At 42.4% G+C, this 26802-nt stretch overlaps 1 protein-coding gene across 3 annotated transcripts; it reads left to right on the top strand.

The window, feature by feature from the left end:
• Nucleotides 1–382: 382 nt before the first annotated feature.
• On the top strand, nt 383–26802 carry SLC25A30 (solute carrier family 25 member 30). Of its 3 annotated transcripts, none has more exons than XM_087938096.1 (10): nt 383–674; nt 4590–4674; nt 8110–8257; nt 8494–8588; nt 9954–10039; nt 16947–17046; nt 19183–19303; nt 20463–20601; nt 22264–22344; nt 23830–26802. In XM_087938096.1, the coding sequence occupies exons 2-10, from the start codon at nt 4611–4613 to the stop codon at nt 23869–23871; spliced, it is 876 nt and encodes a 291-aa protein (XP_087794222.1). In that variant the 5' UTR covers nt 383–674; nt 4590–4610; the 3' UTR covers nt 23872–26802. The 3 variants fall into 3 exon arrangements, with proteins under 3 accessions (XP_087794222.1, XP_087794220.1, XP_087794221.1); XM_087938094.1 differs by lacking the exon at nt 383–674 and adding an exon at nt 796–1056; XM_087938095.1 differs by lacking the exon at nt 383–674 and adding an exon at nt 3877–4115.

Genomic DNA, 26802 nt, shown 5'->3' on the forward strand with positions numbered 1-26802 from the left:
CTTTTTCTTTCTTTTTCCCTTTCCCTTTCTCTCTTTCTGTTTTTCTCTTTCTGTCTCTTTTCTTTCTCTTCCTCTTTCCCTTTTTATTTCTCTTTTTCTTTCTTTCTCTCTTTTTCACTTTCTTTTTCTCTCTCTTTTCCTTTCTCTTTTTCTTTCCCTTTTTCTTTCTCTGTCTTTTTCTCTTTCTGTTTCTTTTTCTTTCTTTCTCTCTTTTTCACTTTCTCTTTTTCTCTTTCTGTCTCTTTTCCTTTCTTTCTCTTTCTCTTTCCCTATTTATTTCTCTGTCTTTTTCTTTCTCTTTCTGTCTCTTTTTCACTTTCTTTTTCTTTCTCTTTCTGTCTCTTTTCTCTCTCTCTCTTTCTTACACACACACACACACACACACACACACACACACACACACACACACACGCGCGCGCGCGCCCTCTTTCCCTCCAGATGCCTCCGCCGGGGGCCAGGGCGTCTCTCTCCCTCTCTCTCTCTCTCTCTTTCTTCCTCGCCGGGTCCCCCGGGGAGGAGCGCCCAGCGATCGGCGGGGGAGGCCAGGCCGGCGGCGGCTTCTGTGAGCTCCTGCCTTCCTTCTGTCCCTCCCTTCCCTTCCTTCGCTTCCCGCCTCCCCCTCCTGGCCGCTGCCTGCCCAGGGTCCGGCGGGCGCTTCGGCGGGAGGCTGGCCGGTAAGTGAGGCCGGGGTGGAGGGGTGTGTGGCCGGGGGTGGGTCGGGCTGGGCGCCTGGCCAGCCTTCCCAATCCCGGGGCTCCTTTGCAAAGCCTCCGCCTGGGGAGGGAGCAGCCGCCGCTCTCGCCAAGCCAGCTCGCGGGCGCCCGCTTGCAAAACCAGGCCGGCCGGCCGGCTCTCGGGCCCCACCTGCCTGGCGGAGGGCGCTCCCCGCCTCCTCCTCCTCCTCCTCCTCCGGCTGTCCGAGCTGCCTCGGCGGGACACCCTGGCGGGAGAGGAGGAAGAGCCGGCTCGCCTCCCGCTTTGCTAGGCGGCGGAGGGGCCCTTTCAGCGGCCCCGATGCTAAATTACACCTGGTTGTTGCAGTGGCTGGTGGAAAAGGTGAGCCGCGAGATGGGAGACCACGAGGAAAGCCCCGGGGGGAGTCCCAAAGGAAAGGGCACAACCGGCCTTGAAAGGTAGTTCTCGGCTTCCAACCCTTCAAGGTTACAATAGAAGTTGTGGGAGGCTTGGACTGCCCTCTGTCAGAAATGGTGTAGGGTCTCCTGCTTGGGCGGGGGTTGGACTAGATGACCTACAAAGTCCCTTCCAACTCTGATTATCTGCTTAATCTCTTTAAGTCCTTTAAGTCCTTTTTTTTCATGTTTTTTGGTGACCCTTTGTGGCATGGATTCCCCAGGTCACACGACCCAAATTCCAAGGCTTGGCAACTGGCATGTACTTACGACGGTTGCAGCCTCCTGTGGTTTGACCTTTTGACAAGAAGATTCCACGGGGAAAAGCCGGGTTTGTGGGACTCACTCAGCAATGGAGGCAATTCACCTAACAACCGAAAGATAAAGAACCTTTGAAGAAAAATTATACAACCACAGTAGTAAGAAAAGCCATAAAATTGGGGTGGGGGTAGGGACTCACTTCACAGCCAACTCACTTAGCAACTGAAATGTTGGGCTCACTTGGGGTGGTAAGTTGTGTTTCCGGTCCGTTTGAACTGCAATTTTTTTTCTCCTAGGGATAATATCAGAAAAATTTAAGAAGGAAATAATGTATCTCAATAGTACACGTATTGATGGTGGCTAGAATAATATATGCACAATACTGGAAAAAAAATGAAATCATACCTCCAGAAACAGAAATAATAAGAAAAATTATGGCATGTGCAGAATCAGATAAGTTAACTTTAGAAATAAAAGACAAAGGAGAGTCTAAATATGATAAAACATGGAATAAATTTTATCAATGGTTATATAGCAGAAGACAAGGTCGAAACATTAGTAGTTGTGATTAGATTAATTAGAAATTAATATATTAAATAAGGAGATTATAAATGAAGTCAAATGTATATGTGTATAACAAGGTTAAGTTGGATGTATTGCGTTGTATTCTCATAATTAAAATTAAAAAATAAATTAAAAAAAACACCCCTCCACTGGATGGTGCTGGGGTATCCCCCAGGAACCCAGTTTAATTGAACAAGGTTTGCTTTTTATTGGTGCTCAAATAGGTATTTGCAGTATGTCAAGAATATTCGGTTTATTTTTTATTTTTATAAGAGAAGGAGGTTCACACAGCACTCTGACCCAATAAAGGAACCAAATTGGCTTGTTTCTTTTGACACTCTAAGCCTCCAAAGAACTAAAGCAAGCTTTGACCCTAAGGGGGTTTAAGGTTTGATGCCTTTAAGTCTACTACTGATACGGTTAAGCTCATTTGTCAGATGACCAGCACAGTTGGATAAAAATAGACATCATGTCCATAAAATATTCTGGAAAAGAACATTAGGCATAAATGGAAGAACAATAGATGTAATGCTAGAGGCATTTTATGTTCCATAGGGTGTTTTCCTAAAGGTACAAGAACCATGTTGTATATTGCCTAATATACAATTTATTGTACAATTGTGTCATACTGTATAATGTTTTCTTAAAGGTACAATGACCATACTATATATGGCATAATAAAGGATAAAGGTGAAAAGAGATTCCACAAGAATTAAAAGAAAATTAATTGCTTGTAATAATAACTTTGCCTTTAAAAAAAAGAAAATTAAAGAGGAAAAAAAACTTTACAAAAGGGCATATTGTAATATCTAAACTCCAAAAACTTATTTTAAACAATGGTAATTCTGTTTCCATATTTTTCACAGGAATGTTAAAAAAAAAAAACCCCTGTGCCTTAAGTGGTACTGTTGGTTCTGTCCCATTTAAATGACCCAAATCAAGAACGAAGATTTGAAAAAGAAACCTAAGTTTTCTTTTTAAAATAAAGGACTGTCCTTTATAATGAAAGCTGTAAGATCACGGTTACCATGAGCCAAGGCTGATCTCATGTAAAAATGGAAATTTGACCCATGGAAAGCTTTCCTATCTTTCAAACGAGAAGATAAGATATTGGCAGGAATGAAGTTTGGGTGGCTGATTTGAAAACAAGACAGGGCTAGAAAGGGGGGGCGGGATGTGGTTTGTTTGGTTTGCACTGTTGTGTAAACCCACACAACCTAGTTGCAAAGACCTGCACGTGATTCCAAGATCAGTGCAGACACCCGAGGGCTGGATTGGTTCTCCTTGACTTGGGTTTTGAGAGGGGGGGGCTGGGGAGAGAAAGTTGCAGCCATGAGAAAGGAGGGTGGGCTATTCTATGTTTCTTGCCATCTGGGCTGGACTAGAAGACCTCTAAGGTCCCTTCCAACCTTAGCATTCTATGTTTCTCACTCTGGGTTGGACTAGAAGACCTTTAAGGAACAGGGTCGGCTGCAATAGATGAGGGTCAGCATGAAAATTCAGAGAGAGAGAGAAAGAGAAAGAGAGAAAGAGAGAGAGAGAGAAAGAGAGAGAGAGAAGGAGAGAGAGAGAGAAAGAGAGAGAGAAGGAGGGAGAGAGAGAGAGAGAGAGAGAGAGAGACGGGTGGGCACTGCGTGATCAAAAGCTATCAGGAGACAGGCTAAAGTTCACATCCTGATTTTGAAATGAGCTAAGCTGAAATTGTTGGCTGCTGGTTGTCGAGAGGTGTCCTGAGAAGTGTGATCCTGGAAAAGTTTCCCGGGACAAGTTTTTTGGTTTTTTAGTAAGCAATTAAAAAAAAAAGAGAATACAGAATACAAAACAGAGTACAGTATTAATAACAGAGTTGGAAGGGACCTTGGAGGTCTTCTAGTCCAACCCTCCCTGCTCAGGCAGGAGACCCTATAAGATTCCAGACAAAATGGCCGTCCAGTCTCTTCTTCAAAAACCTCCAGTGATGGAGCACCCACAATTTCTGGTGGCAAGCTCTTCCACTGGTTGATTGTTCTGAATATCAGGAATCATGCATTTGCATGAGTGTGAGAGATAAAAAGATAGAATCTGATATTCAAGTTCACATTTTTTTAAAAGCTCAAACAAAGTTACCTGGCAGAAAATTTTAGCATCAAAGAGAAAATGCATTGGAAGATTATTTTTCTGGTTCGTCTTCTCCATTTTATCCGTGTTTTGGGGAAATTTTAGGAAAATGTTCTTGTTTGCCAGTTTGGACTCGAAGTCCTTCCAGGACTGTTATGTATGAGGTTTTTCTATTCCTTTCTATTCTCTATCCAATACACTTGGCCAATAAAGAATTCTATTCTGTTCTATATTCTATATTCCATTCCTTTCTATTCTATTCTCTATCCAATCACACTTGGCCAATAAAGAATTCTATTCTATATTCCATTCCTTTCTATTCTATTCTCTATCCAATCACACTTGGCCAATAAAGAATTCTATTCTATATTCTATTCTGCTGTAACTTCAAACGTCACTCAGCAAACTACTGTAAGTCAAGGACATCCTTCGGGGACGTTCAGGGGGTCTGGAGGGCTGTACACGGACCAATCCCTGCCCTACCAGGAGGATGCTTTTAAGAACCGTATGTCATTGTTGTTCTGTTGTCTCTTGCAGAGGGAGGAGTCACTCAGGAGCATGGCGGCTTTGAACTGGAAGCCATTCGTCTACGGAGGCCTGGCTTCCATCACTGCAGAATGTGGTAGGTATTTGAACTCGTGAGATAATCAGATGAGAGATTACTGCTAATTTAGAAAACTGCCCAATGCAGGTGTTTAATGAACTTGGAACTGACTCCTTGCACGCCGACGGGCCTTGGCACTAAAGTCCTTGCAAGCTCAGTGTCATGCCTCTGTCGGAATCTGACTCGGAGGGGGAGGCCAAGCAGCTGACAGGGAATGGGAGTGTGGCTCCGTTGACTATGGAAGAAACTGGGGAAGGGCCACTGTCCGGCGGGGCAGAGCAGGGAAGAAGGAGAACAAGGGAGAAGGAGTTCAGAGGAAGACCCAGGCCCACCCCTCTCTTCATCCTAGGGAATGCAGGGAGGAATGGAGAAGGGAGCAACGTGAGTTGCATGGCTTACGGGGGAGGAAAGGGCCCTGATTCCTTCCATTAGCTGAAGCTGGGAACACAGTGTTTAAAAAGGGAGTTTGCACACAGCAACTTACTGGGCGCAAATTGTGAATTATCTGGTATCATCGAGGCTTATCTGTGTTCCTGGTGTCTTCCCAACTGTGTGAGTTTTGCCATGTTTTGAAGTCTGAAAGTCCTACTCCTGGCCTGTCAAGCTAATTACTTCAGTTTGGTTTGTTTGGCGTTTAAGTTACAATTTGTGTGAACCTTGTTTTGGACTGGATTTTCTCTATTTAAAGGCTGTTCCTGAGAGAGTTTTTCTCCAGCCAAAGTTAGCCTGGACATTGGGGGCAAAGTTGCAGATAATTAAAGAGACTCTTCTTGCTTATTTAACTGTGTGTAACTAAAGTTGATCCTGCAAGAGAGGGGCCAACATCTAATTTAATGCTTTTGCAACCTGTTCACTTTTTTAAAAGTCCTCGACTTAACGGCCACAATTGAGCCACACATTTCTGTGGCTAAATGAGACCTTTGTTAAGTGAATTTTGCCTCATGATCTGACCTTTTTTTTTTTTGCTAGAGTTGTTAAGCGAACCACGGCAGTTGTTAACAAAGTTGCTCTAGTTTCCCGAGTTTGCAAAAATGACTCCAGAATACTGCAACTGTCGTAAGTACGAGTCAGTTGCCAAGCGCCTGAATTTTGATCACATCACCGTGGAGACACTACAGTGGTCATAAGTGTGAAAAACAGTCATAAGTCCTTTTCAGTGGTGTTGCAACTTCAAACTAAGCGAACCGTTATACATCAAGAGTGACCTATATTGTGCTTGTATCCCTATTTCTGTAATTAAAAGGTGTCAGGTTTTCATAAGCAAAAATATTGGAATGAGCAAAATAATTCAATAGCTGTATCTCAAGGTTGAAGAAGTTGGAAGTTGGTAATTTGCTTGCAAACCATGAATGAAATATTTTTTTTAGTTGGGTAATGAAATGTGGCCTTAATCGTTATGGAGATAAACCTTATTTTAAAAGCATAGTTAAGGGACCTCAATTACATTGCAACTCATAAATGCAACTCATAAATTTTCCTTTTCAGCACGAGGAATTTGGTTCTGCTGAGCTATAAATTTTGAGTTTTAAAAATGGAATTTTAAAAGGAAGACATATTTCTGAAAAAGGGAATTTTAACTTTCTTAAAACTAAGTTTCTTTCAAAGTAGATCTACATTGTGATTGAATTTTGATACAGTATAAAATGGGGAAAGGAGAAAAGTAAGGAAGTATCCAGTTTTTTTTTATTACATATATCAAAGGCAGGAAATTAATACTTTAGCACAGAAACAAAATTTCTAAGTCTCCAGCGTAACTAGATGTTTGCAAAAGCAGTCAGAATATTATCATATCTTGCTAGGAATGTACTAAAGCTTGCTCCCAGCCTGTGGAATGCAATTATGGCTCCTATTTTTCTTTCAACATCATTTGTAATAATAACATTATTTGTTATTGTTAATAGTTTTGTATGTGTGTGTGTTTCACACTTCAAATATTCATAGTGCCTTGAACAAAACTCTGGCATATATACAATAACAACAATATCCAGTTATTCTAGCAGACAACGGAATGGGGAATAGCGAATTGATGGAGGATTTGAATTATAGAGAATTTGAAGGGTTTAATAGATGATTTGATAAATTATAGATAGTTTGAAGGGTTTGATAAAAGCATATTTTTATTTTTAATGAAATTAGCTATGTTTATAAATTTAAGGGCCCCCTCCATCCTGGGTATGCAGGTTATTTAAACAGGCACATGTGCACACGTGCACACACCACACACAAACACGCATGTATATTCTGTGCAATTTATGTCGGAAACCAGAGCAGAGTGGCGCAGCGGAAGTGTGTTGGGCCATAACCCAGAGGTTGATGGATCAAAACCATCCTATGCTACCACATATAGGGAATGTGCCAGTATGTCACCTCTAATGAATCCTCTGAAGTTTTTTGAAGTTTGGCTCGAGAATCATGGTTTAATTAGAGCGATTCTGGAATCCTGACAGCAAGCCAACTCTGGCCTACATCATTTCCAATCCCCCGTGACCCTGTTTTCCCTCTCCCCGCCTGGTGTGTCATAAATCAGATTCTCCAACTGAGCCCCTTCACGGGTGAGGTGTCATCATTCACGTTCTCCAATTAAATATATTCGCGGGCAAAAACTCTGGTATTTTAGTTATAATCTTTTAAAGATAAAGAGTTGGGATGTGTCATGCCCCTGTTGGAATCTGATTCCGAGGGGGAGGTCGAACAGCTGACGGAGTGGGAGTGTGGCTCTGTTGGCTGTGGAGGAAACTGGGGAAGGGCACAGTCCGGCTGGGCATTCGGAGAAAGACCCAGACCCACCCCCTCTTCATCCTAGGGCATGCAGGGAGGAACAGAGAAGGGAGCAATGTGAGTTGTGTGGCTTACGGGAAAGGAAAAGGCCCTGATTCCCTTCATTAGCTGCAGCTGGAAAAACAGGATTTTAAAAGGGCGTTTGTGCACAGCACCTTGCTGGAAGCAAAGCGTGCATTATCTTTGTTTGTTGAGGCTTATCTGGGGTTTTGCGTCCTCCCAACTCTGTGTGTTTTGTTATTCTTTGAAGCCTGCAATTCCTTTTCCTGCCCTATCCCGTTAATTGCTGCAGCGTGGTTTGTGTTGGTTGTTATTTATAATTTATCTATACTTTGGGTTCAGACTGAATTTCTTCCCTTTAAAGACTGTTCTTGGGAGAATTTTTTCTCCAGCTGAAAATAATTGGACACTGGGGGCCAAGTTGGAGGCATTAAAGGGACTTTACCTACTTTTGTGACTTTGTTACTTTTGTGCCAGGTCCCTTTGGGTCTTCACACAATGTACTTTTGCTTTCAGACTGCTCTTCCAGATTTCCTTCCCTCCTTTTTTTTTATGGCAACTACTAAAACAGGCTTGTTTTATGAGTTTGACATTAGGTTTGCTTCATTCTGGAACGTATGCAATTCTATAAAATTTATAATTCACAAACTAACCAATTTTCTCTTGGGCATGAAGGTACTTTCCCAATCGATCTGACGAAAACACGGCTGCAGATCCAAGGGCAGAAAATCGACGCCAAGCATAAAGACATCCGCTACCGTGGAATGCTTCATGCGTTAGTGAAAATATTCAGGGAAGAAGGATTGAAAGCTTTATACTCTGGGTAAGACCTTGTCTGTTTTGTGCATTGTTGAAATGTGCAGGCGTGTCTCTAGGTTGTTAAATAGTTTTTGTTTTAGAGTTGCCATGAACAGAAGGGACGGGGGGAATTTGAAAGAGCAATGCATCAGTTTGGAACCAAATGTGCATTCCATTTGTATCTTGCAAAGATTGTAACTAAGCGACTGGAGTTTTTGCCAGACCGCTGATTTTATTAATGCCTGTGTTTTCCTCTTGCAGAATAGCACCGGCTATGCTGCGCCAGGCCTCTTACGGGACCATAAAAATAGGCACTTATCAGAGCTTGAAAAGGATATTTATCGAACGGCCAGAAGGTAAGCAGGTATTTGCCCCCAACCTCCCAGATCCAAGCTGCATTTCTTAGATCAAAGATAAAGAGAGGTCGGAGCAGAGAATGTAGGAAACTAGAAGAGTTTTAATGCAGGGGGTCAGCTAAGAGAATAACAGGCGGAAGTCTGTAAGAGATTCTCCGTCATCCAAGTAATGGTAGTCCCAAAGGTGCTTTTTTCAGGAGGCACCTGGACTTTCTGGTTTTTTTCTTTTTTGAAGACATTTTGCTTCTCATCCAGATAGATAGATAGAATTCCTTTTATTGGCCAAGTGTGATTGGACACACAAGGAATTTGTCTTGCTGCAAATGCTCTCAGTGTGCATAAAAGAAAGGATACATTCGTCAAGAGTCAAGAATCATCAGGTCCAACACTTAATGATAGTCATAGGATACAATAAGCAATCAAATTATACTAGCAGACAGTCAATATAAAGTGACAAAGTGACAGTCCTACAGTCACAAGTGGGAGGGGATGGGTGATAAGGAGTGATGAGAAGATTAATAGTAATAGTAATGCAGACTTTGTAAATAGTTGGACAGTGTTGAGGGAATTATTTGTTTAGCAGAGTGATGGCTTTGGGGAAAAACTCTCCTTGTGTCCAGTTGTTCTGGTGTGCAGGGCTCTATAGCATCGTTTTGAGGGAAGGAGTTGAAACAGTTTATGTCCGGCACCTGAGGGGTGTGTAGATATTTCCACAGCCCTCTTTTTGAGTCGTGCAGGATACAGGTCCTCCATGGAAGGCAGGTTGGTAGCCATTGTTTTTTTCTGCAGTCCTAATTACTCCCTGGAGTCTGTGTCTGTCCTGTTGGGTTGCAGGAAGAAGAAGCTCCCTCAGCTCTGACGGGATCATGGATAGGATAATCCTTCCATTCCCCATTATCCTGTCAGAACTGAAGAAGCTTCTTGGATGAGAAGCGAGGCATCTTCAAAGAAGTCCAGTTGTCTCCTGAAAAAGAGCACCTTTGGGACAACAGAATCGGAAGGGACCTTGGAGGCTTTCTAGTCCAGCCCCCTCCTTAGGCAGGAAACCCTACACCACTTCAAACAAATGGTTGTCCAATCTCTTCCTAAAAAAACTTCCAGCGTTGGAGCTTTCACAACATCTGGATGCAAACCGTTCCACTGATTCATTGTTTTCCCTGTCAGGAAATTTCTTCTTAGTTCTAGTTTCTGCTTCCCTAGATCTCAAACAATTTCTCCTTAAAAACTCCCCTGGTATTAAGACACTTCCAAAAAACAACAACAACAACCCTGTGCCAAGAAAACTTCAGGGTCTAATTAAAACTAGTTCGGACCCCCAAATATAAACCTTGAGTGTAATGAATTTTTTTCCCCCTCTGATAACAGACGAAACTCTGGCTGTCAATGTCTTGTGTGGGATTCTGTCAGGAGTCATTTCCTCTTCCATTGCTAACCCCACTGATGTGCTGAAGGTAAGTTCTCCGGCTTCCGTTTCATTCTGGTTTGCATCCAAGGGCCAACCGTGTTTCGGACAAAGTAGGATGCAGCTAGTCGACCGTGAACTTCCGAGGAACGCCCCCCCTCCTCCAAAAAAACTTGCGTGTTTAAAACTCAAAACCGAAACTGTTTTGGATGGAATAAACCAAAGAGGGTTGGCAATGCTGGCGATTTTGGAGGTCAGATGACAGGCAGCCCTTGAGTGGTGGGGTGGCCTAGAGGTAGAAGTCTCACCTCGCAATCAGGAGGCTGTGAGTAGCGGCAGATATTTTTCTCTCGCTGGGCACAATGAGAATATATCGGTTGAACAAAACTCTGCACTGGTGACGGGAAGGGCATCTGGCCAGTAAAACACTCAGCTCCATTCATTCAGTTTCCCCGATTCCACCCTGCAAGGGATTGTGGGGTCATTAAAAGAAGGTGATTACAGGCAGTCCTTGACTTAACAACGGTTCATTTAGTGGCCGTTCAAAATTACAACAGCACTGAAAAAGTGACATGTTTCACACTTACGACTGTTTGCAGCATCCCCGCAATTGTAGGATCAAAATTCAGACAGTTTGGCCCCTGACTCATATTTACGACGGGTTGCGTTGTCCCAGGGTTGTGTGATTCCCCTTCTGACAATCAAAGTCAGTGAGGAAACCAGATCCATTTAACAACCGTTACAACTAGCATAATAACTGCAGGGATTAACAGCTGTGCCAAGAAAAGCCGTACGATCGGGCAAAACTCACTCGATAAATGTTTTGTGTAGCCACAGAAATTTTGCTTCGCGAAGTGCGGTCATAAGTTAAGGACGGTCTGTACTTTTGAGGTTCTCCTTTTGAAATAACGTCACCCAGAAGAATAAAAAGAATAGGAAGTCAGTCCTTGCTTCTTAGCTGTGTTACAGAAAAATAATGTGTATAAATCGATGTAAATAAGTGACATAGATTGTTACGGTTTTCGTCACCACAGAAATTTTCAGCCGGTCTCTAAAGCCCAATTTAAAGCGAAAGCTAATGAGCTTTAAGTCCTTGTTAGAGGTCTTCACGGGACCTTACAAGGGACCTGCAGCGAAGCCAGTTTTTAAATATCACCATCTGGACTTTGATATTATTAGCCCTTCTAACTCCCTGAGTCACCTCTCTGGAATGAGAGTCGAGAGCTTCCAGAAATGTCTCAGATTTTTTTGCCCAAGGAATAAGAGGAGGGGCCTGGAGACCCTCCCACCATCTGTTGGCTTGATGGATGCGGCTGTTCAGCACTCAGTCAATTCGGACTCCCGGAAAAAACCTCTTTTATTACATTAAGGTGAATGTAGTTCATTCACAGCCAGGCAACAGCTTGGCAAACAGTCCCGCAAAGGTAGACTAGTGAGCTCAGACCTTTATCAATCCTGAAACGCTGCCCGGTAAATAGTTCCACACTCAGTGCTGACAGGGAAGGGCTCAGTTATACAGACAAATCTCCCCGAGGCTGGAACGAACAAACGAGTGAATGAGCGAGTGGTTTCCTGCAAAAGCCCCCTCCTCTTTTGCTCCTCTTTTAATCCTGATGGGAGGGGCCATTCATCGTTCACCTGTGGCCTTACTCCCACGTCGACCCCGAGTTCTTAATTATTCCTTCCTTTGGACAGCTCTGCACATGCTCAGGCTGGGAACCGGTTCCAGAAGCTCCGCCACCTCACTGCTGTCTGAGCCCCAAGGCCGCTGAGGACGGCCAGCCTCCCCTAGACCCCATCTCTGCCTCTGATGCAGAACCCTCCTCCAGGCCTTCCTCAGCCTCCAGACCCGGCCCAGGTTGTCCCCCCCACACCTGCTGTTGTGGCCCGCCGGCTCCACCAGCCTCTGGCGGGCCACAACACTGGCCAGATTTCATCCCTGCTCCAAGTCCGCTTCCTATTAAAATCCAGTCTGTTATTTGAGATTGACGGGCTTTCTTGCCGCCGTTGTTAAGGGAATCACTGCAGTCGTCAAGTTAGTCTCATGGTTGCTAAGTGAAACTGCTTCCTCCCCCCTCCCCCATTGTCAGGAGGTGACAAAAAGGGATCACATGACCCCGGGACAATGCAACCGTCATAAGTACGTGCCAGTTGCCAAGCCTCTGAATTTGGACCACGTGATTGTGGGCTTGTATGTGTGGGGAAATGGTTGTAAGTCACTTTTTTTCGGTGCCATCGCAACTTCAAACAGTTACTATAGCAAGAGTTGTAAGTCAAGGATTGTATCATGCCCCTGTCGGAATCTGGCTCGGAGGAGGAAGTCGGACAGCTGAAAGGGACTGGGAGGGTGGCTCCGTTGGCTGTGGGAAGGGCAAAGGCCGGCTGGGCAGAACAAGGGAGAGGGACTTCAGAGGAAGACCCAGGCCCACCCCCTCTTCATCCTAGGACATGCAGGGAGGAACGGAGAAGGGAGCAACGTGAGTTGCGTGTCCTATGGGAGAGGAAAGGGCCCTGATTCCCTTCATTAGCTACAGCTGGAAACACAGTGTTTAAAAAGGGAAGCTGCACGCAGCAAACTGTTGAGAGCAAATCGTGAATTATTTGGTATCGTCGTGGCTTATCTGTGTTCCTGGCGTCTTCCCAACTGTGTGAGTTTTGACGTGCCTTCCAGTCTGAAATTCTTGCTTCTGCCCCGTCAAACTAATTACTTCAGCTTGGTTTGTTTGGACTTTAAGTTACAGTTTGTGTTGACCCTGTTTTGGACTGAATTTCCTGCAGCCAAAGGCTGTTCCTGGGAGAGTTTTTCTCCAGCCCGAAGGTAACCTGGACATTGGGGGCAAAGTTGGAGATAATAAAGGGACTCTTCTTGCTTATCTGACTGTGTTGCCTTTGTGCCACGCCCCTTTGGGTCATCTCAGACTGCCTGTATCTCATTCCCACCCAATATTAATTATTCCACCTGGTTGTAATTTTCTCTGTCTCCCCATTAAACCAACCTTGGTCCTTTTTAAGCAATGAGCAGGAGGCTGGGACTTTCTATACACAGGTGGTCCTCGACTTACAACAGTTCGTATAGTGACCGAAGTTACAACGGCCCTGCAAAAAGTTAGCCCCGTTTTTCACACTTAATGACTGTCGCAGCATCGCCATGTTCACTTGATCCAAATTCGGACAGTCGGCAAATTGACTCGTATTTATAACAGTCGTTGTGTCCCCGGGGGAGTCCCCTTTTGCGACTTTCTGATGAGCAACCTCAAATGGGGAAGCCAGATTCACTTAACGACCGTGTTCTGGTGCAGGGATTTGCTTAACAACTAATGGCAGGAAAGATCATAAAATGGGACAAAGGTCACTTAACAAGGGTCTCTCACTTAGCAGCAGAAATGCGGGGCTCCATTGTGGCTGTAACTCGAGGACTGCCTGGACTTAACAACCATTTGCTAACTTAAATCTCTCTCTCTCTTTTTTTTTTACACGATTAAGAATCGCAAAGGCAGTTTTTTCCAGGCCCAGCCCTTTAGCAAATAAATAGTAAAATAATAGCAGGGGTGTCAAACTTGATACCACTGAAGGCCGCATCAGGATTGTATTTTACCTCAGAGGGCCAGAGTGGCTGTGGTCAGCTCAACATCACTCGTATCAGGGGTGCCTGTGGTGGCCCAAGTCCTCGGCCAGAGCAAACAGGCTCCTGAGCTCCATTTTCGGCTGCAACGGCCTCCGGGAAGTAACGCTCTGCCAATGACCACAGAGCTCAAGCGGGCTGTGTGCAGCCCACCCGAGTTCTGTTTTGGCTGTCAGGGGCACCGCAGGCCAGTCTTTCGCCGTTTCCAGGGTGGCCCTGCGGGCCAGATCTAATCCCCCTGCGGGCCGGATCTGGCCCCCGGGCCTTGAGTTTGACACCCTCGGTGTAGGGTCTCCTGCTTGGGCAAGGGGTTGGACTAGATGACCTACAAGGTCCCTTCCAGCTCTGATTATCTGTTAAATCTGTATCTGTACGTATTATCCAGAAGGGAACCCTCTGTTGGGGTCATCATGAGGGAAAACTGCCCCCTCCACTTTATCTGTACTCCAGCCGGTCATGAGTAAAAAATACTTGAGCGTGTTAGTAGTATCTAATTTAAGATTGTTCTCCTTCCTCTGGCTCTCCCATTATACGAGCTTTGCCTGCTGGGAGGTCGAGGCATTTCTTAAAGGGCTCCACACCAGCATGCTGGATTTGGAGTTATTTATTCTGGAGGAATTGGGAGAAATAACTCTCGGCCCAATTCCACGCTTCCTTGGGTTACTTTTGCAGGGCTTTGGCCAGACTTTTAAGAGAAGTTTTTTTCTAGCCGTCTAGAAGGAAGAGGAGTAGAGAAATAGAGAAAGGTGTTGGGGGTGAGGGAAAGATAGATAGAAGATAGATAGATAAATAGAAGATAGATAGATAGATAGATAGATAGATAGATAGATAGATAGATAGATAGATAGATAGATGATAATTAGATGATATAGATAGGCAGGTGATAGATAGATAGATAGATAGATAGATAGATAGATAGATAGATAGATAGATAGATTGATGATAATAGATGATATAGATAGGCAGGTGATAAAAGATAGATAGATGGCTAGGAGACAGATAGATAGAAGATAGATACATAGTTAGATAGAAGATAGATAGATAGATAGATAGATAGATAGATAGATAGATAGATAGATAGATAGAGTAGATAGGTTGGTATGTAGATAGATTACGTAGATAGATAAATAGATATATTCTCTCTTTCTCTTAAAGAGGGAGAGGGGGAGAGTTTGTCTTATTTATGAAGCTTTTTTCTGTTTTTCAATCAGGCTTGTACCAGTTCTGGAAGAAATATTTTTCCCCTTAGTGTAGGATCTTCCTTCCTTCCTTCCTTCCTTCCTTCCTTCCTTCCTTCCTTCCTTCCTTCCTTCCTTCTTTACTCCCTCCCTTCTTCTCCCCCTCTCTTTCCCATCTTTCTTGTTTTTTGTTAACAACTCAAGGCAGCAAACATACAGTATTTAATACTCCTTCTCCCTTCTATTTTTCACAGGACAACAACCCTGTGAGGTGAATTGGGTTGAGAGAGTGATGTTGAGGTAATTCCCCGTTAGGAGAATGAGCGCATACAGGGAGGCGTATTTGAGAGGAGTGTTTGAATAATACACACACAGCACACAGATACACTGTACAGTAAATGTAGGTTTTTACTTCCAGAAAGGTTTAAGCAAAGTTCAAGATAAGCAGTCCAAAAGTCATTCACAGGTAAAATCAGTCAGTTTTCAGTCCAGGGATAATCCAGTTAGAAAGTCCAGTGTCAAAAACAGTTCAGTATCAGACTTACATTAAATCCGTGAATATCAGTCAATTAGGAAAAATGGAGGAACGGCAATACTTTCCAACAGAAGGAAACAGAGATACTCACTCAGACACACTCTCTTCTGAGACTAAGACTAAACAACCCAGGTTTCTGGCTCCATCTTATGGCCGTTTGAGAAACCACACCTAATTACTCTTTTAGCATTCCCTCAAAGAGGCAGTATTAAAATGTTTATCCTGGTTTGTATATTTTCAACCCAAATACCTGTTAGGTAACTTATATTCCTAACAAGTGAGACTGGCTAAAGTCACCCAGATGGCTTTTGTAGCCAACCCAGTACTAGAACTCACCGTCTCCTGATGATTGGCCCCCAATCACCCCGTTGGCTTCCATGTCTAGTGCACTCCCCGTTTCCTGGTTTCAACCCCATTGTTTTAACCGCTAGACCCAGCTGGCTTCCCATGTATGCTCATTTTTAAGCATTTTACATGTTGGCGATGGATTTTCCCTTTCATATTTCGTTCGTTTTTTTTCCCCTTTGGGATCCTTTCAATAGTCAGCAACCTCTTTGTGTTGTGTTTTCCTTTTCCAAGCCAACGAGAACAGTTATTTGGGTGTAAAACATACGATATAGAAGAGACGACTTTTCTTCTGCCAAGAACTGCAACCTCACATGTTCACATTTTAAACAGGACTGACATAAGGAGTAAGTTGAGCCATAGCCAAAAGTGGGCAGAGATATCCTCTTCTTGAAATAATAGAAAATACTTGCAGCTCGGGTTTTTGGAACGAGCTTGGAGACCAAACCACTACCAATATCGTGTTCTCTTTTGGGGGGGAATATTTTTAGTTTTAACAACAAACATAAACAAACACAAACGTAAAACAACAAATAAAACCTTCTTTCAATTGTACGGTGTGTCAGTTGGTGCATATCTCTTGTGCACAGTATCAACAGTCTTTCGCTCTTAAGCTAAATTAAAATTCATATTATATAGATCAACTATTCATATCGTATTATATTATTATTTAAACATCGTTAGACTTTAACTGCAAGTTCACATCATCCTTTTCGAGCAAATCTCAACTTTTACAAGTCCTAATTCATATTATAATTCCTTCCATAATATACAACTATAACATATTTCATTGTATTATATTTAGTTTAGTTTTGTATTTATGTTACAATGTATTTCGTTTCACCATTTTTCTAACCATTGATAAAATAAATCCCATATTTTATAATATTCTTTTTCTTCCTGCTCTCTAATTGCTAATATCAATCTACTCATTTCTGTACATTCCATTATTTTCTGTTGGTTTCTTTTCTGATTTCTCTTCCTGGGTGTATTTCTCTCTCTCTCTCTCTCTCTCTCTCCCCACTTCCTCCACCAAAGGGTAGGAGACGTAAAATGACCACTCAAAGGCCCCCTTTGAAATTAATCTGCCCACCCCTCGTTTAGAGTTACAGGTAAGCCAGATGGATGCCAGCGAGCTGGTTTGATTGACGGCTCCAAGATATGCAAAGATGCCTTCTCATTTCATCATGGAAGAACTGGAGGACGATCAAAATATGACACTTTTTCTGATTTTTTTTTTTTTTTGGTCTTCTTTCCCGTCCCCGATAAATCCTAGATCAGGATGCAAGCTCAAGGAAGTCTCATCGAAGGCGGCATGTTTGGGAATTTCATGAATATTTATCAGAACGAAGGCACCCGAGGCCTGTGGAAGGCAAGTTATGCAGTACATACCAGAGACGTGCCAAGTTTGAGAAAGTTCACAGGGCGAAAGCAACTCCTTCTGGATTGTGGGTGGTTCCCCCCACCCCCACCCCAATTGGGCAACCCTGGGTTTGGGGATTTAAAGATGAAATTGATCATAATTGTATCGATTGCCTTGATAGATAGGTAGAAAAATGGTTCCGTGATTTGTGGATTTATGGGAATATCTCGCACGGAAAGTTTCTAATGCTGCGAAATAGCACTTTGCAATAGCGCTTAAACTGATAAACGGCTTTGTAGTGCTTTTACAGTCTTCTCTCAGGGGTTTACAGCGTCAGCACACTGGCCTCGACAAGCTGGCTCCTCGTTTTCCCAACCTCGGAAGGATGGAAGGCTACCTTGAGCCTGTCGGGATTGAACTCCTGGCAGTGGGCAGAGTTAGCAATAGCAATAGCACTTAAGACTTATATACCACTTCACGGTGCTTTACAGCGCTCTCTAAGGGGTTTACAGAGTCCGCACGTTGCTCCCAACAATCCAGGGCCTCATTTTACCCACCTCGGAAAGATGGAAGGCTGAGTCAACCTTGAGACAGTGAGATTTGAACTGCTGGCGGCTGGCAATCAGCAGAAGTAGCATGCACTAGCGTTTATCCCAACCACTGTGCCATCACGGCTCTTACAAGAGGAAGGAAGGAAGGAAAGAGGGAGGAAGGAAGGAAAGGAAAGGAGGGAGAGAAAAAGAGAAGGGAAAAGAGAGATGGAGGGAGCAGGAGAAAGAGAAAAATGGAGAAAAAGAGGGGAAGGAAGGAGAGAGTAGAGGGAAAGCAAGAAAAGAAAGGTAGAAAGAAAAGGGCACAAAGGAAGGAGAGAGGAAGGGAAGGAGGGAGAGAATAGCAATAGCATTTAGACTTATATACCGCTTCACGGTGCTTTCCAGCCTTCTCTAAGCAGTTTACAGGGTCAGCCTCTTTCCCCCAACCATCTGGGTCCTCATTTTACCCACCTCGAAAGGACGGAAGTCCACCTTGAGCCGGTCAGATTCAAACTCCTGGCAGCGGGCAGAATTAGTCTGCAGTACCACATTCTAACCAGTGCACCACACTTCCCGCTAACCACAACGCAGCCTGGGATTTACCAAAACCGAGCTGCTCATCATCAAAGAATTCTGAATTATGTTTGTTCTCACCCAGAGAAAGCCCAAAGTAGGCCCTATGGATGGTAGAAAACTCCCCCAAATCTGTAAGATGGGGCAGCGCAACCCCTCTCGATTCCTCATTTAGCACCTGCCTCTGACTCTGAAATATTTGGGAGAAACTCTTGCAGCTTTCCTCTGAGAATTATTATTTATTTATTTTGCAGCAATTTTTTTTTAATTTTTATTTTTTAAACGTCCCTTTGAGTAAACAATGTGATTCCAGTTTTTTTTTTTTTTTTTTTTACATTCTAATACAAACATGACCCTGGTTACATATTTAGTTTTATTATCCAATTTCCGATCATATTACCTATTTCATTTTCCTTTTTATATTCTCACGCATTACTTTATAATATTATCTATATTCTTAATCGTCTATTCATTGCGCACATTTTCTTTGTATTCGTCCTATTGGCAGGTTTTACCACATTATGTTATTCCATTCATCGTTTTCAAAAATTCATCTTAATTTATACCATCCAGGATTTATCCCCCTTTCATTATCAAGTCAAACTTGCCACCCTCTTTGCACTGTAACATATTTTGCCCATTTTATTCCCTTTAACCAATTATTAAAACTAGTAATAATATAACATTTTTTTTAAAAAAAAAATCCCTTTATATCTCTGAGAATTATTCATGGGAAAACTGGGTGGGACAATCCTAATTATTCACAGGAAAACTGATGGATGGGGAATGTCAGGTATTTGACATCATCATAATTGACAATTTTCTGCTTTGGATTTTCTGGGGGTGTGTGGAATAAAAACAATTCAGATTCTTTCAAGACTGACTTATAAAAGGAACTTCCTTCAGAGTTCCTGTAAGGATTATCTCAGAGAAGGAATGCCTCAGTAAGAAGTTAATCCCACAAAACTCTGAATTATTTCTTAAAGGAGACGTCGCTTTATTTGGCCACTTAATGGTTGTCTCTTCTTTCTTTTCGCAGGGAGTCTCTCTCACTGCCCAGAGAGCCGCGGTGGTGGTTGGTGTGGAGCTGCCCATCTATGACCTCACCAAGAAGCACATCATCCTCAGCGGGTTCATGGGAGACACCGTGTACACTCACTTCCTGTAAGTCCAGAAAGAAGCAGATCTTCTAATGTTCCAGATTCAATCGATCTGCGGGGAGTTGTCACCAGATGTTCAGTCACATTTGATGTGTAGAGTTCAACTCCCAGAATTCCTCAGCTGACCACGTTGGGATGGACCTTCTTCTTCTTCTCCTCCTTCCTCTTCCTCCTCCACTTCCTCCTCCCCCTTCTTCTCCTTCTTCTTGTTCCTCCACTTCTTCTTCCTCTTCTTCTTCCTCCTTCCTCTTCCTCCTCCACTTCCTCCTCCTCCTCCCCCTTCTTCTCCTTCTTCTTGTTCCTCCACTTCCTCCTCCTCTTCTTCTTCCTCCTTCCTCTTCCTCCTCCACTTCCTCTTCCTCCTCCCCCTTCTTCTTCTTGTTCCTCCACTTCCTCCTCCTCCTCTTCTTCCTCCTTCCTCTTCCTCCTCCACTTCCTCCTCCTCCTCCCCCTTCTTCTCCTTCTTCTTGTTCCTCCACTTCCTCCTCTTCTTCTTCCTCCTTCCTCTTCCTCTCTTCTTCCTCCTTCCTCCTCCTCCTAAACTCCATTTCCTTCCTGCACTGATGATGTTCTCTAGTTGGGTAATGAAACATCTACAAGAAAACAACTAAGCTGCCGCCTCCTTCTCCTCCTCCTCCTCCTCCTTCTCCTCCTCCTCCTCCTCTTCTTTTTCTTGATTGATAATGATCTATCACTATTATTGTATGAACACTGAGTGTTTATGCACTGCAGAAAATTCCTTATGTGTCTAATCACACAATTCTACTCTATCCTATTCTTCTTCCCTTCCTCTCTCTCTCTCTCCCTCTCTCTTTCTCTTCTTTCCTCCCTTCCCCTACCCTCCTCCTCTTCTCCTCCATTTTCTTGCCTTCTCCTTCTCCTTCTCCCCAACCCTGCCTGACCCTCTTCTTACTCTTTCCCTTCCCCCTTTCCCCTCCCTGTCCCCATTCCCCTCTTTCTCCTTTCTTTTTCTTCCTCCTGCTCCTCCTTCCTTCTCTTCTCCTCCTTCATCCAGTTTGGAAAACGCTGTCCTATGGCGTCCTTTGGAAGAAACCCGACCATGTCACACTTACCTTTGTGGTTTTCTCCAAGAAAGTCGTTCGGATGACCCTCTGAATTTCCTCTCTCCCTCTCTCTCTCTCTCTCTCTTTCTCTCTCCTCAGAGCAAGTTTCACCTGCGGCTTGGCGGGAGCCTTGGCCTCCAACCCCATTGATGTGGTGAGGACACGGATGATGAACCAGAGAAGCTCACGCACTGGGCCCCAGCATGGCTACAAGGGGACTCTGGACTGTTTGCTTCAGGTCAGTCGATTTCCTTCAGGGTCGAGAAGGATCTTTCGATAAAAAGACGTTTTCCTGAACACAATTTGCTGGGCCCGGAATTGCAGAGGAAGGGAGGCTATGTCGGGTTGGGTCTGGAATCATGGTTTGGTTCAACCATCATGAGTCTCCAAAAGGCAAGGGGGTGATGGAAAGACGTGGTCCAAAACATCTGTTTGTTAGTTACTATAAACTGACTCTCTTTCCCTCCATTCTCGGTGCATATAAGGCAGGGGTCTCCAACCTCTGCAACTTTAAAGACTTGTGGACTTCAACTCCCAATCTTAAAGTTACCCAGGTTGGAGGCCCCTGATATCAGGGAAGGGGAAGATTCCTGCTTTTATTTTGAATCAAATTCCAGCGCTTTATTGGAAGAAACCTCTTCAGACATTGATTTCAACTCCTAAGGATAAAACTTCAGTTGTGGTCACCACGATGTCAAAAAGATGTTGAGACTCTAGAACTGGGCCCCTCAAACTTGGCAGCTTTAAGACTTGTGGACTTCAACTCCCAGAATTCCTTCTCCAGTCATGTTAGCGCAGGAATTCTAGGAGTTGAAGTCCGCAAGTCTTAAAGTGGCCAAGTTTGAAGACTCTTGGTCTATATTTATATCCGTCAAGTTTGAAGACCACTGTAATAGGTTAAGGACTGCCTGTATGTAAACAGTGGTCTTTGAATACTTAGATGTCACTTCTTTGTGACAACCAAGTTGCTGGTACTTGTCTGTCTATATCTGGGATCTTCAAACTTGACAGCTTTAAAACTTGCGGACTTCAACTCCCAGAATTCCTCCTCTAGTCATGTTAGTTCAGGGATTCTGGGAGTTGAAGTCCACAGGACTTAAACTTGCCAAGTTTGAAGGCCCTTGCTCTAGAAGAGTAACCAAGATGATTAAGGGACTGGAGGCCAAAACATACAAAGAAGGCTTGCAGGAATTGGGTAGGTCTAGTTTAATGAAAAGAAGGACCAGGGGAGACAGGATAGCAGTTTTCCAATATTTGAAGGGCTGCCCCAAAGAAGAGGGAGTCAAGCTATTCTCCAAAGCACCTGAAGTAGGACAAGAAGCAATGGGTGGAGACTAATCAAGGTGAGAAGCAACCTAGAACTAAGGAGGAATTTCCTGACAGTGGGAACAATTAATCAGTGGAACAAGTTGCCTCCAGAAGTTGTGGATGCTCCAACACTGGAAGTTTTTGAAAAGATGTTGGATAACCATCTGTCTGAAGTGGTGTAGGATTTCCTGCCTAGGCAGGGGGTTGGACTAGAAGACCTCCAAGGTCCCTTCCAATTCTGTTATTCTATTCTATTCTAACTCCGTGGAGAAGAGGTTGCTGTCTCATGCATTAAGAGCTTAAATCTGCACATAATCCTAGATTCCAGCCTAGTTCTTTCCCAGGAGTTAATTCTTGGAGAATGTTTCAACAGGAGACCTTTAAGAACAGCTTTGATGGAGCTGGTTTGTGGACACTCCGGTGAGATGCCTTTGAAAGGACCAATCGTGACAAGGTCCACCACCCAGGCCTCATTCATCCTTCCTCTGTGTTATGGGATAGGATACGCTTCTGCTTGAAGATAAGGGAAACGTCTCCTCTGTTGAATGTGGATTGCGGAATATTCAGAGATTTTTCTTCTTATTTTTCATAGACCTGGAAGAGCGAAGGTTTTTTTGCATTGTACAAAGGATTCTGGCCAAACTGGTTAAGGCTTGGGCCTTGGAATATAATTGTATCCTTTTTCCATGCATTTTATTTGATTTATTTTTTTTATTCACATCCCGCCTTTTATTGTTTTTGCAAATAACTCAAGGCAGTGAACATGCCCGACACACCTTCCTCCTTCTCTTTTTCCCACAACAACAACCCTGTGAGGTGGGTTGGGCTGAGAGAATGTAACAGGTCCAAAGTCACCCAGCCGGCATTCATAGCAAAGGCAGGACTAGAACTCCCAGTCTCCTGGTGATTGGCCTGGCTCTGTATTTTCAGAAGTTTACATAAAATATGAAATTCTCTAAAACAAAAAGGAAGTGAATATCCACTAATCCCAAGCAAACATAATACCTCCTTTGCTTTCTTCGTCTTAAAATCTTTCTGGCAGTTATCGATTTTATTACAATTTGAAATAGCTACTGTCCTTGAGTCAACTGATGCATATTTGGACCCTATGGGACCAATTGCTTTCTGGATTTTCATTTACTCAAAATTCATTCAGTTTCTTCCCTGGTAACAACGAGGCCATAATAGCAAGTGTATACAATTTTTAATTTACAAAGTTTTTTTTTTTCTTGCTAAATTGTACTGTTTCTGTTGTTTGGTAGAGAGATTAAAAATACTTTGTTACACTTGCCATTTGTCCTGCAAGAAAATATTCCTTGTAAGGAGTGTGATGTAGTTTATACTTTTTAAGACAGATTGCCCTGACTTCCTTATTCTGAATTAACTGGAATGAATAACTGACATTGAAAACGACACATTTCCAGATCTTGTGACTGACACACATTTTTCCATCTTGTGACAAGAACTTAAGAATCTCTGTGGACGTATTTGAGTTCTTCATTTTGCTTTTTCTCTATCTATTCTATTCTTGATCACCTTAGGTGATGTCACGAGAGTTAAATCAAATAGTTAAAGAGTTAAACCCTTTAAAACCATATTAAAATATCACATGGAATAATAGCAGCCGATAAAGCTTACTGAATAGATATAATAGCAAGACAGTAATGATAAAGTCCAAAATGTTACCACCGGTAGGGAATAAATTAGAGGCTTTTAAAACGGGGACCGAAGATCTAGAATCAAAATTTTTGCATATACATATCATAGCAAGCAAATACTTTAGTATTCTCTTAATCTCCAGTCATAAAAGCCTGGGTGGGATTTTTTTTAAAAAAGTTATATATTGCAATTAGTGGTATAAAAAGGAAGTTCAACAAAGCTACCATACTTATCTGAGATACTGTAAGACAACTGAACAAATTTGTTTTAAAAACAGGAAGGAGGGGAACTGTAAAATGCAGTTACTTTCATAAAAAGAAAACAAAACTTTATCTAAATAGGCTCAACAAAACTACCTGGTTGAGAAGCCTGCAAAAAGAGTGAGCAGATTCGCTGGAAAAACTGGAGGGATAGCAACTAAATGCAATTACAGGCCCTTTTTTAAATTTAGCAATGAGATTCAACCCTTCCTTTTTTTTTCCTTAATGACAAGCACTAGTTCTTTGTGATGTATGAACAGCTGAAGAAATTGGATTTCTGACAGCCTGGAAAATTGAAGAGGCCACGTCTTCCATTGGTATAGCACCTCAAGTGCTCTTTCAGATATCCAAGTTTGCAGAATTGGACAAATTAAATTGTTGCTGCAAAGAACATTGAAGTGCTCAAGCATTACAGAAGAGAGTGTAACTTGAGAGTAAAACAGTCCTTAGAATTGGTTCTGAATTTCAACTTTCATAACTATTACGAACATTTCACTGTTGACATGTCTAAACGGGAGCAAGTGAACTTAATAATTAGGTGCAGGGTTTCTTTCAGTCTTCGTTCTCTTAAAAATAAGCTCTTTCCAACAGCCAATAATTCATGTGTTCACAACCTCAAGAATCCGTATTTTACACCAAAGACTAGACTGTGACTAAGCTTATTTTATGAAGCATCCTATTGTATGGAACAGCGTCGCATAAATAATGTGCCAAACATTATTTGCAAAACAGCGTTGAACATCCTTTTTTTCTTGAAACACCTCAGTGGCATTTCTTCTTTTTTTAAAAAAGCATTACATTAATGCTGAATTAAATTCATTACTGTTAGGTTTCAGCAGTGTCTTAAAATATTTTGCCCTATCTGATGATTTGAGTAGACCTAATCTCATATAGTTTTTATTTTTAAAAGATTCCATTGTGGGCAATAGACGAACTCTGAATAAACATTGTTTCATAGTGCTTTCTGAGAAAGTATTAAATTGCTGCCCTTCTCAAGGTTTGGGACAATAATAATATCAATCGTTACAAGTGATGTTGAGGTTGTGAAGGCCCATTCATATATGGCAAGTTATGGAAGATACCTTGTATGCCTGCCTGAATAGACCTGATTTTTCTTCCATTTTCCTGGATTGCGTCCAGAGAAACCAGCAACACCTTAAGCACAGACAATTGTTTGTGTTAAGAAGAGAGCACAAAGTCTTCACTTCCCAGAGACTGCTGCCTTTCTTCCCCAAAATATTTAGAAATAAAATTGCCACAGGTGTGGGCCTACGTGGGACCACTGTTTGGGAAAAGCTGCTGCCCGTATCAGTTTCACCACATGAAATTGTTTCAACCAAATAGGAATTTTATGTATGTTTTCAGTCCTGCATAAAAGTCATTTTCATACAGGATCATAAAGTTTGAGTCGGAGGTGATAATTTGAGATCACCCCGTTTTGCTCCAAGAGACCTTTCCTCAGGAGAAGAAGTTGGACAGACAACTTGAGATGTCAGACCAGGCCAATGTGGTCTCCTTTTGGAAACAGCTTCATTGAAATCTGTACACTGACCAGGTCAAACTTACTGAAAACAAAGGTTAACAATGTGTTTTGTTATGTTTTTAAATTCTGAGAGTATCTTTGTAGAATATAAATATAATGATAGTTTGTAAGTCGTAGGCACAAAGCTTCATGTATTTATATGGAAGTGGTTGAAATAGTTTGTAAATTTCAGCAAGACACAAGTTTAAGGCATGTTGGTTTTCTATGCAATTTCGAAGGTGCACAAGGCACGTATATATTGACAAAAATGTCTTCCATGATAGGATTTTAAAGGTTAAAATGACAGCTTTGGGTCACTTTTATTAGGAGTATGTGTACAAACGGGTACAATAATTTTGTCTGAATTGCAAAACAAGTCGAGGTTTAATCCATGATGATGGTCCATGGATTTTGAATTCTAAGATTTAGATTTTACATGGTTGAAATCGTTTTTCTGTAAATTGTTCTGCAGTATATATTGAGGCAAAAGTAGACGCTGTTTTTTTAAAAAATTAGAATCTACATCGGAATTTATATTCCATCTTCACAGGCACAAACAGCTTGAATGGAGTTGCAGATGCGCCTGTACTTCCTTTTTCTTTTACCAGCAAAGAGAAATGTCACATTTTTATTAATAATAGATAAACAGTAGATGCCTGGTTTGAGGCATATATGTTACTTAGCCTCCTTCCCCAGCAAACTTCCTTGATGGCAGCTTGGTTCTTCCATACCAAAATATAATCTGTATTTTTTTTTAAAAAAAATAAATCTGTTTTTCCCCCCATGATGTGTGTAGTAGGTTCAAATCTACTTTTCCACCCAGATCAAAAGGAATGATTTAGTAGAGGGGTTTTCAATTTTGACAACTTTTAAGACCTGTGGATTTCAACTCCCAGAATTCCCCAGGTGTTAAAAGTTGCCAAGGTTTAGTGTATTGGACTAGATGAATGTTTGGCCGTACTAAAACCCTCGCAATAAATGTCCAACAGATTGTGTGAGTTTCATATGGTAGCTCATCCTTGGATCAACATTCCAACATCAGCTTCACACCCCAAGAAGATCCAAAGATCAAAAATATAGAGGAATGTAGATTATGGGAACCTCTCCCAGAAATACAGGCCAAAGGGATTAAACTGTAGTGATTACCAAAGAGTCATCGAGTGATCTAGGCATTTGGTTTCATAAACAGCGTAAGTTAGATCTTCAGAAATGTTTGCCTGAATTTTGGGAGATTTGTGCCCATAAAAGAACTTTTGTGTTCCATTAAACAACATTCTTGCTTAAATTAAAATGTTAATTCCTTCTCTTGCTGCTCCATCAACTTCTTAGAATGGCACATTAAAATGAAAGCAGTTGGTTCAATGCCAACATTTTTTCCCCTTCAAAATTGTTAATAGGTCTGTGACAGCTATTATTCTGTTAATGCCCTTTTTAAATGTTTATTTGCCAGACTGTTGGGGGTTGTTGCAGTGGGAGTATCTATTTATGCCCATCCAGCGCTGTTTGTTAATAAGATGTCATTATTTTGAATGTTCAGACTTCGTTTCAGTAAGAAGAAAAATCCTCTAGTTATTTTTAAAAGATCATATAGACCAGTCATATTGCTGCAATGTTGGTTAATGCCTTCCTATCTTTGACTTGGGTGTGTCTTTATTTGCAAGAATAAACCTCGTTATTTTGTTTTACTAAA

This window comes from Pseudonaja textilis, chromosome 8 (assembly GCF_049901715.1).
Source record: "Pseudonaja textilis isolate UNSWEBS1 chromosome 8, rPseTex1.2, whole genome shotgun sequence".
In the NCBI taxonomy this organism is placed as follows: Eukaryota; Metazoa; Chordata; class Lepidosauria; order Squamata; family Elapidae; genus Pseudonaja; species Pseudonaja textilis.